This window comes from Pipra filicauda, unplaced genomic scaffold, assembly GCF_003945595.2.
Source record: "Pipra filicauda isolate LSUMZ 115617 unplaced genomic scaffold, ASM394559v2 scaffold1529_size17847_pilon, whole genome shotgun sequence".
Lineage (NCBI taxonomy): Eukaryota > Metazoa > Chordata > Aves > Passeriformes > Pipridae > Pipra > Pipra filicauda.
The window spans coordinates 7,289-17,836 of NW_024104017.1; the positions used below are offsets into that span (position 1 = coordinate 7,289).

General features: G+C 57.1%; 1 protein-coding gene across 1 annotated transcript in view; it reads right to left on the minus strand.

The window, feature by feature from the left end:
* Positions 1 to 9,315, minus strand: part of RACGAP1 (Rac GTPase activating protein 1) — a 15,564-nt gene extending 6,249 nt beyond the window's left edge. The window contains exons 1-13 of the mRNA XM_039378998.1: positions 9,227 to 9,315; positions 7,483 to 7,685; positions 6,155 to 6,291; positions 5,896 to 5,965; positions 5,661 to 5,714; positions 5,226 to 5,303; positions 5,032 to 5,149; positions 4,787 to 4,917; positions 3,656 to 3,820; positions 2,704 to 2,799; positions 1,571 to 1,769; positions 965 to 1,070; positions 6 to 113 (exon numbers count right to left, since the gene is read on the minus strand). Coding sequence (XP_039234932.1) covers positions 6 to 113; positions 965 to 1,070; positions 1,571 to 1,769; positions 2,704 to 2,799; positions 3,656 to 3,820; positions 4,787 to 4,917; positions 5,032 to 5,149; positions 5,226 to 5,303; positions 5,661 to 5,714; positions 5,896 to 5,965; positions 6,155 to 6,291; positions 7,483 to 7,685; positions 9,227 to 9,311 — 1,550 coding nt within the window. The 5' untranslated portion in view covers positions 9,312 to 9,315. The remainder of the gene's footprint in view (positions 1 to 5; positions 114 to 964; positions 1,071 to 1,570; positions 1,770 to 2,703; positions 2,800 to 3,655; positions 3,821 to 4,786; positions 4,918 to 5,031; positions 5,150 to 5,225; positions 5,304 to 5,660; positions 5,715 to 5,895; positions 5,966 to 6,154; positions 6,292 to 7,482; positions 7,686 to 9,226) is intronic.
* Between the last annotated feature and the right edge of the window lie 1,233 nt (positions 9,316 to 10,548).

Sequence of the window (10,548 nt, forward strand, 5' to 3'; positions counted from 1 at the left end):
CCTGCAGGAGGGTCACGGGGTCGGGGTCAGGGACGGCGTGGGCCACGATGGTGGGGCCAAACACTTTGGCCAGGTTGGAGATGTCCATCTTGGTGTCAGGGCTCTGAGCCACCCTGGAAAAGAGAATAATAAAGGATGTGGCTCCTCCCCTGCACTTATCACACACCTCCCTCCTCCCACACTGTGGTTGGAGACCCCCAAAAATCCCATTTTCTCCCCCAGCCTGAGGGGGGTTTTCCAGACACAGCACAAGACTCAGTATGGGGGAGAAAAGGGAATTATGTCACAGTCACTGCACAAATAAATATTATAATACATTATATACACGATTCTAATTGTCTCCCCTATGGTAAAGCAGTTTTTTATTTCCCCACCACACACACACACACACTTCAGCCTCTGGAGGAGGTTTTTTTGCCCCAAAATGAAGAATTTATGCTCATAAGAGAAATCAATGTCCTCTTTTGGGAATCAGAGTGGTTTGGGTTAGGAGGGACCTCAAAATCACCTGGTTTTAACCCCTCCTGCCCATCACAAGAGAAAGGAACATCCTTTTTTGGGAATCAGAGTGGTTTGGGTTGGGAGGGACCTCAAAGATCACCTGGTTTTAACCCCCCCTGCCCAAGAGAAAGGAACATCATTTGGGAATCAGAGTGGTTTGGGTTGGGAGGGACCCTCCAGGATCACCTGGTTTTAACCCCCTGCCCATTAAGAGAAAGGAACATCCTTTTTTGGGAATCACAGAGTGCTTTGGGTTGGGAGGGACCTCAAAGATCTCCTGGTTTTAACCCCCCCTGCCCAAGAGAAAGGAACATCATTTGGGAATCAGAGTGGTTTGGGTTGGGAGAGACCTCAAAGATCTCCTGGTTTTAACCCTTCCTGTCCATCACAAGAGAAAGGAACATCCTTTTTTGGGAATTAGAGTGGTTTGGGTTGGGAGGGACCCTCCAGGATCACCAGGTACCTCTGCAGGTGGAGCATGAGGAAAGCCAAGGTGTCCCTGTTGGCCTGGGGCAGCTCTCCCACCGCCTGGTACAGGGCAGCCACGCTGTTATCCTCGTCTGGGATCTCTGGGGGGGGGAAAAGAACCAAAAAAAGCAACATTTAGACCTTGAAATCCCCCTCACAGCCACAGCTACTCTGGGGGAAAAAAGGCAGCCAGAAAATCCTCCTGTCATGGTAATAATTTCACACCAGAGCTCAGGCACAGGGAACCAAGACCTGGCTGAACCCAAGCCCAAGGAAGGAGCTGGAGGTTCCCAGGGCAGAATTCCCGACCTGCAGCTTCCAAGACCTGGCTGAACCCAAGCCTGAGGAAGGAGCTGGAGGTTCCCAGGGCAGAATTCCTGACCTGCAGCTTCCAAGACCTGGCTGAACCCAAGCCTAGGGAAGGAGCTGGAGGTTCCCAGGGCAGAATTCCTGACCTGCAGCTTCCATGATCTGGCTGAACCCAAGCCTAGGGAAGGAGCTGGAGCTTCCCAGGGCAGAATTCCCAACCTGCAGCTTCCAAGATCTGGCTGAACCCAAGCCTAGGGAAGGAGCTGGAGGTTCCCAGGGCAGAATTCCCGACCTGCAGCCTCCATGAAGGCCTTGTTGAGGCGGAAGGTGAGCAGGGGCTCCTTGAGGCTGCGCAGGAAGTCCTTGAGGAGGCCGCAGACGGCGTGGACGTCGTCCACCTTGCTGAGCAGGGGGATGCTCTTGGCCCTGAGGAACTTGTCCTTCAGCTCCCTCACGGTCTTGTCGCAGCCGGGGACGCGGTAGAGGCCGGTCTGGGGGGGCACAGGAAGCCTTGGGAGGTTGGGAAGAACGCTGAGGTTCTTCCAGCCCCAGCTCCTCTGCACAGCTCTGCTGCTGCTCCCTCAGCCACCCACAAAATCAGGGATATTTGGGTTGACAACCCGGTTCATTGGGGCTGTTTCAAGGGGATGAGGGTCAAGCAGGCCAAGGGTTGGGTCCACAACAACCCCCCTGGGGACAGAGGGGCTGGAGAGCAGCCAGGCAGGAAGGGAGCTGGGATTTGGGATGGACAGGGAGCTGAACAGGAGCCAGAGTGTGCCCAGGGGGACAAGAGGCCAATGGATCCTGGCCTGGCTCAGGAACAGGGTGGCCAACAGGGCCAGGGAGGTGATTCCTGCCCTGGACTCAGCGCTGGGGAGGCCACCCCTGGAGTGCTGTGTCCAGCTCTGGGCCCTCAGCTCAGGAAGGACATGGAGGGGCTGGAGCAGGGCCAGAGGAGAGCAACGAGGCTGGGGAAGGGACTGGAGCACAAGTGCTGTGAGGAGAGGCTGAGGGAGCTGGGGGGGCTCAGCCTGGAGAAGAGGAGGCTCAGGGGAGACCTCCTCACTCTCTGCAACTCCCTGACAGGAGGGGGGAGCCGGGGGGGGTTGGTCTCTTTTCCCATCAGCAAGACAAGAGGGCTGGGTCTGCAGCTGTGCCAGGGGAGGGTTAGGTTGGAGATCAGGAAGAATTTCTTTGCAGAGAGGGTGCTCAGCCCTTGGAATGGGCTGCCCAGGGAGGGGGTGGATTCTCCATCCCTGGAGGTGTTTAAGGACAGACTGGATGTGGCATCAGTGCCATGGGCTGGGAACCACGGCGGGGTTGGATCAAGGGTTGGACTGGATGATCTGGGAGGTCCCTTCCAACCCAGCTGATTCCATGATTCCGGGATTCTGGGATTCTGGGATTCTCTGCTTCTCTCTTTACCTCGTGCAGCCCTCGCTGCTCGATCTCATTGACACAGTGCACGATGATGGAAGGGATCATGGGAGGAGTGGAAGGCACAAAATCCAGCAGGGTCCCCTAAGAGGCAAGAAGGAAAAACAAGCAGGGAGATGTTCAGTCGTGGAGAGGCGGGAAATGCTCTCCCAGGGATTCAAGGAGAGATCTGAGCTTGGAAAACAGGAATTGGTTTTAATTCTTCATCAGCCCAGAGAAGAACAACAACAACAGCACATCCATCAGCACCTCTCCAGCCCTGACCCACCTCTCTGACCCTGACCCACCTCTCCATCCTGACCCACCTCTCTGATCCTGACCCACCTCTCCATCCTGACCCACCTCTCCATCCTGACCCACCTCTCTGATCCTGACCCACCTCTCTGATCCTGACCCACCTCTCCCATCCTGACCCACCTCTCTGACCCTGACCCACCTCTCTGATCCTGACCCACCCTCCCATCCTGACCCACCTCTCACCATCCTGGACCCACTCTCTACACTGACCCGCTCTCCATCCTGTGACCCACCTCTCCATCCGACCCACCTCTCTGACCCTGACCCCACCCCTCTTGACCCTGACCCCATCTCCATCTGACCCACCTCTCCTCTGACCCCCCTCTCAGTCCATCCGCTGACGCCCCGCTCTGATCCCTGACCCACACGTCTCCATCCGGAACAACATCTCCATCCTACCCCCTCCCATCCTGACACCCCTCTCCATCCCTGACCCACCTCTCCATCCTGACCCACCTCTCATCCGGAACCCCCACCTCTCTGACCCGGACCCACCGCTCATCCTGACCCACCTCTCCAATCCTGACCACCTCTCTCTGATACCTGACCCACCTCTCCATCCTGACCCACCTCTCCATCCTGACCCACCTCTCCATCCTGACCCACCTCTCCCATCCTGACCCACCTCCCCATCCTGACCCACCTCTCCAATCCTGACTGGAGTCCCTGCCAGGGTGGGGATGCAGGGGAGGGGGCAGCGCTCCCGGCACTCGGGGTGAGCCACCACCCTGCAGTCCCTGCACTTGAGGGAGATCTTCCCAAACTTCACCCTCTTCCCACAGGGGACACACGATTCTGGCTTGATAACCTGGAGGTGCAGAGCCCACAGAGGGCAGGGATCAGGGCAGGGATCAGGGCAGGGATCAGGGCAGGGATCAGGGCAGGGATCAGGGCAGGGGGTCACTGAGCAGGGGTTACACTGGGTGAGGTGTTCCCTGAGCAGGGCAGGGAACGGGGACAGGTCATGGTGACCCGAGCCAGAGTCACAGAATGAGAATATCCCGAGCTGGAAGGGAACCACAGGGGTTCCAGTCCAACCCCTGGCCCTGCACAGACACCCCAAAATCCCACCCTGTCCCTGAGAGGATCATCCAAACCCTCCTGGAGCTCTGGAGCTGTGTCCAAACCCTGGGAGATCACCCAAACCCTGGGAGGATCACCCAAACCCTGGGAGGATCACCCAAACCCTGGGAGGATCACCCAAACCCTGGGAGGATCACCCAAACCCTGGGAGGATCATCCAAACCCTCCTGGAGCTCTGGTACCCTCAGAGCTGTGCCCAAACCCTGGGAGATCATCCAAACCCTCCTGGAGCTCTGGTACCCTCAGAGCTGTGCCCAAACCCTGGGAGGATCATCCAAACCCTGGGAGGATCATCCAAACCCTCCTGGAGCTCTGGAGCTGTGTCCAAACCCTGGGAGGATCACCCAGACCCTGGGAGGATCATCCAGACCCTGGGAGGATCACCCAAACCCTGGGAGGATCATCCAAACCCTGGGAGGATCATCCAAACCCCCCTGGAGCTCTGGCACCCTCAGAGCTGTGCCCAAACCCTGGGAGGATCATCCAAACCCTGGGAGGATCACCCAAACCCCCCTGGAGCTCTGGCACCCTCAGAGCCGTGCCCAAACCCTGGGCAGTGCCCACCACCCTCTCTTTTCCCCCCGAGATCCACCCCAGCCTCCCTCCTGGCACAGCTGGCACAGCCTCTCATCCCCCACACTTCCATGGGGAAGGAGGTGCTTTCCCAGGCTCCTCCTGGCTCCAGACCCACCGTTTTGGTGACGAAGTCGTGCAGCCTCACCCCCCCGTGGTGCTGGGGGGTGCTGGAGCCATCAGTGTCCACCCTGGGCTCCAGCTGCTTGCTGCCCACGCTGGACTCGCTGCTCCAGGCCTGCAGAGCACCTGGAAAAACCACGGAAACTCGGGAATTCTGAACCAGGAGCGGCTCCCAGGCGCTGGGAGGGGGGTGGCTGAGGTGTGAGGGGTGGGGATGAGGGCAGGGGGGGTGACACCCACCGCTCTTCCTGCGGCTCCTGCGAGGGAAGGGCACGGTCTGGATGGTGGAAACGGCCTCGATGGGGCCCCCGTCGTTGGGCACCGTCACGGTGGTCTTGGCTACGATGGACTCGTTGGCCTGGGGTGACAAACAGGGGGTTGGGGACAGGGAGGGTGGCAGGAAACACCCCTGCAGGCACCTGGGATCACCAAACCTGCTCTGCTGTGCTGCTGATGGACCTGGATTTCTTCTGAGGACCCGGGGGGCCTTCGGTGAACTGCCTGGAGGAGCGCTGAAAAGAGACAGGAGTGCTCTTAATTTGGTGTTAATTTGGTGTTCTGCTGGTCCAGGGTAATTAGGGCTGAGCAGTTAATGACCCTGTGGTGTGGGCAGACAAGTCCTTCAGCAGCACCCCCTTCCTCGTGGCAACCCTGAAGCTGCCAGGAGGAATCAGGGAGGCCTCAAAAACGCTGCTTTTTTTTAAAAGTGATTTTCCCAGCCCAGCTTTGTAATTCAGAAAAAAAAAAAAAAGAAGCCCAGCCTAAGGAAAAAAAAAAAAAATAAGACAACAAACTCCACACACAGAGAAAAGAGAGCAACTGAGGTGGCAGGTGGTGGCACCTGTGGCTGCCAAGGTGAACAAACTCACCCTCTTCTCCCTCCTCTTCAGCCTGACAGCTTTGACCACGGAGGAATCCCAGTCCTGGGGGAGACACAGAAGGTAAATCCCACACAAATTCCACAAAAACACCACTGGCCAGGGCTTTCAGAAATGCAAACCAGCTGAACAGCCCAGGGGTCTAAACACAGGGGGGCTCTGGAGAACAACCCCCTGCCCTCAGGCCCTCCAGGGCAGGAGAACCCCAGGACTTGGGGGACGTTACCAGCGAGTCCTCGGTCTTGTCGAAGCTGATGTCTGACAGGATGGAGCCAGATTCATCTATTGTGGACAGCCTGGAAAAAAAAAACACCCAGAAATTAGGAAAAAATTTGTATCAGTTTTGGTTTCAGCTCCAGAACAATCCCAGTGGCTCACAAAAGTCATATTTCAAACTGGAAAGCTGTTGGCCAGGGCGTGGAAGGTGGCACAGAGACCTGACATTTCAGGAAAAAATGCAAAAAAAAAATGCTGTTTTTTCCTACCTTTTGCTGCCTGAGCCCCCCACGGAGACCTTGGGCCTGTTGAGGAAGGCCAGGACAGACTTCTGCTCCTCGCTGAGCTGGATGCTGCCCGAGGAGTCACACATGAGCAGCTCCCGGATCAGCTGGATCTGCCGCTCCTGGGAACACACCGATCCCAGCAGGGGCTGGAGACACTGTCCCTGAGTCCTGGGAGACCCCAAAACTGTCCCTGAGTCCTGGGAGACCCCAAAACTGTCCCTGAGTCCTGGGAGACCCCAAAACTGTCCCTGAGTCCTGGGAGACCCCAAAAACTGTCCCTGATTCCTGTGAGATCCCATAAACTGTCCCTGAGTCCTGGGAGACCCCAAAACTGTCCCTGAGTCCTGGGAGACCCCATAAACTGTCCCCTTAGTCATGTGATAAGCCCCAAACTGTCCCTGAGTCCCTGGGAGACCCCCCAAAACTGTCCCTGAGTCCGGGAGGACCCCAAAAACGGTCCCTGGTCCTGGGAAGATCCCATAAACGTCCCTGAGTCCTGGGAGACCCCAAAACTGTCCCCCTGAGTCCTGGGAGACCCCAAAAATGTCCCTGATTCCCTGGAGACCCCCAAAACGTCCCTGAGTCCTGGGAGACGCCCAAAAAACTGTCCCCTGAGTCTGGGAATCCCATAACTGTCCCCTGAGGCCTGGGAGACCCAAAAACTGGTCCTGAGTCCTGGTAGACCCCAAACTGTCCCTGATTCCTGAGAGCCCATAAACGAGTCCCTGAGTCCTGGAGACGCCATACACTGTCGCCTGAGTCCTGGGAGACCCCCAAAACTGTCCGGAGTCCCTTGAGACCCCAAAACTTTCCCTGAGTCATGGGAGACCCCAAAACTGTCCCTAATTCCTGATCAAGCCAATTCCTTCCGGGTTTTTCACCTCTCCTTTCCCAGCTCAACCCAATTCCTCACTGTTTTTTTCCCTCTCCTTTTCCCAGATCAAGCCAATTCCTCCCTGGTTTTTTTCCTCTCCTTTCCCAGCTCAACCCAATTCCTCGCTGTTTTTTTTTTCCCTTTCCCAGATCAAGCCAATTCCTCCCTGTTTTTTTTTTCCCTTTCCCAGATCAAGCCAATTCCTTGCTGGTTTTTTCCCCCTCTCCTTTCCCAGATCAAGCCAATTCCTCCCTGTTTTTTTTCCCTTTCCCAGCTCAACCCAATTCCTCACTGGTTTTTTCCCCTCTCCTTTCAATCCCTCCCTGGTTTTTTTTCCCTCCCCCCGAACCCCACATTTCAATTCCCACCATTCCCCAGGTTCAACCACCCTGTCCCCACGCTGTCCAAGCCAAGGGGCACCAGAGGACTCACTCACCAGCTTCTCACAGTCCATCTCAGCCCTCTGCCTGCGTTTGATCTCCACATCCACCTGGTTCCTGGCGTGTTTGAGCTTCACGTCCAGGGCGCTGCGCTCGGCCTCCGTTTTCATCAGCAGGTCCTTGTACCTGCCCAGCTCCTGCTCCGTCCTCTGCCACCTCCTCCGGCACTCCTCGAAGTTCCTGGCCAGCTGGAGGAACTCTGCAAGGAGAACAGGCCCAGCTTGAGGTGCCCAGGCTGAATCCCGGGATCCTTGGGGTTGGAAAAGCCCTCCAGGATCACCGAGTCCAACTCATGGCCCGTCCCCACCTTGTCCCCCAGCCCAGAGCACCCAGTGCCACCTCCAGACATTCCTTGGACACCTCCAGGGAAAGGGGAATCCACCACCACCTCCCTGGGCAGCCCCTTCCAATGTTTAACAAGCCTTTCCCTGAGGAAATTCCTCCTGGTGTCCTGAACATCCAGACATTCCTTGGACACCTCCCTGGGCAGCCCCTTCCAATGTTTAACAACCCTTTCCATGAGAAAATTCCTCCTGAGCATCCACACCTTCCTTGGACACCTCCCTGGGCAGCTCCTTCCAACCCTTTCCCTGAGGAAATTCCTCCTGGTGTCCTGAACATCCACACCTTCCTTGGACACCTCCAGGAATGGAGAATCCTGGATTCCACCACCTCCCTGGGCAGCCCCTCCCAGTGTCCAACAACCCTTTTCCTGAGGAAATTCCTCCTGATGTCCTGAACGTCCAGACCTTCCTTGGACACTTCCAGGGATGAGGAATCCATCCACCACCTCCCTGGGCAGCCCCTTCCAGTGTTTAACAACCCTTTCCCTGAGGAAATTCCTCCTGATGTCCTGAACACCTCCAGGAATGGGGAATCCAAACCTCCCTGGGCAGCCCCTTCCAGTGTTTAACAAGCCTTTCCATGAGGAAATTCCTCCTGGTGTCCTGAACATCCAGACCTTCCTTGGACACCTCCAGGGAAAGGGGAATCCACCACCACCTCCCTGGGCAGCCCCTTCTAACATTTAACAACCCTTGCCTTGAGGAAATTCCTCCTGAGCATCCACACCTTCCTTGGACACCCCCCTGGGCAGCCCCTGCCAGTGTCCAACAACCCTTTCCCTGAGGAAATTCTTCCCAATGTCCTGAACATCCAGACATTCCTTGGACACCTCCCTGGGCAGCTCCTTCCAACCCTTTCCCTGAGGAAATTCCTCCTGGTGTCCTGAACATCCAGACGTTCCTTGGACACTTCCAGGGATGAGGAATCCATCCACCACCTCCCTGGGCAGCCCCTTCCAATGTTTAACAACCCTTTCCATGAAGAAATTCCTCCTGATGTCCTGAACATCCAGACCTTCCTTGGACACCTCCCTGGGCAGCCCCTGCCAGTGTCTAATGACCTTTTCCCTGAGGAAATTCCTCCTGATGTCCTGAACATCCACACCTTCCTTGGACACCTCCCTGGGCAGCCCCTTCCAATGTTTCCATAAGGAAATTCCTCCTGATGTCCTGGACCTCCATAACCACAACCACAGCCCCTGAGCAATCCCATTTTCCAGCCCCAGCCCTTCCTGGAAGAAGAGCTGGAACACCAGACCCCCCCCTTCCCTGCACAAACCCAGGTAAAAGTTCCACCCGGCGCTTTGTTTTCCAAAAAAAAAAAAAAACAACCCAAAACCGCCCAAATCGGAGCGTTTCGAGCGCCCTCCGCAGGTCTCTCGGCGACAGAACTCACGGAATTCGCTCCCCTCGCTCAAAACCTCGGCCTGGCGCACCAGCTGATCGTACAGACCCCGCAGGTTCACCGCGGCGCCCTCCATCCTCCTGCCGAAATAAAAACACAGCTAAACAACCTGCCCGAGCACAGAACGCATCCCCAGCCCGAGGGATAAGCTCAGAACCCCGAGGGATGAGGGGTCCCAAACCCTTTTCCCCTCTGGGGAGGTCGCAGAACGCACCCCCTACAAATAACCTACAAATAACTCTTATTTAGGCCACACAAAAAACGCTGAAAACTCGCAGGTTTGGTGGTTTTTTTTTTTTTTTTTTTTTTCCAAAAAGATAAAAATAGGAGCAACTGTCCCGGGGAATTTTAATACGGTTTTAAATTTAGCTGCCTTTTTAAGCTGCAAATAGCTGCTAAAATTCGGCCAGTCAGCACATTTTCCCCCCTCGAAACAGCAGCAACAAACTGGCACAAACAGAGGCAGCGGAGGGGAAAGTCTCCAGCTCAGCAAGACAGAAATGATTTCCCACATTGCAAAGAGGAGGAGGAGGCTGAGGGCACACGGGGCTGGTGCTGGAAGGGCTGGGAGAGGTGCCAGGAGGGCACAGAAGGCTTTGAGGTACCTGATTCACAGGCACTTTATGTGTTAAGAGTGGAAAAAGCCCCTGCCCTCGTAGCCTGAACCCCCAGCGAGGTGTTCCTGAATTACCTTGAGGTGATTAGGAGCGTCTTAATTACCTGATGGCACCGCCATCACCAGCCCCAACCCACCGAGGGGGAACCAGCCCGGCCCTCACAGCGCCCACCGGGCCTGGGAGACCCCCGGGAGGGGGATCCGGGGCAGGGGTGCCCCCCAGTCCTTCCCGGATCCCCCCAGTCCTTCCCGGGTCCCCCCAGTCCTTCCCGGGTCCCCCCAGTCCTTCCCGGATCCCCCCAGTCCTTCCCGGGTCCCCCCAGTCCTTCCCGGATCCCCCCAGTCCTTCCCGGATCCCCCCAGTCCTTCCCGGGTCCCCCCAGTCCTTCCCGGGTCCCCCCAGTCCTTCCCGGATCCCCCCAGTCCTTCCCGGGTCCCCCCAGTCCTTCCCGGATCCCCCCTCGGTCCTTCCCGGATCCCCCCAGTCCCTTCCCGGGTCACCCTCGGTCCTTCCTGGACCCCCCCTCAGTCCTTCCCGGGTCCCCCCTCGGTCCTTCCCGGGTCCCCTCAGCCCCTCCAGACCCCCTCAGCCCCTCCAGATCCCCTCAACCCCCAACTCCCGATTCTCCTCAGTCACCCCCAGTTCCCCTCAGTCCCCCCGGTTCCCCTCAGTCCCCCCGGTTCCCCCCAGTCCCCC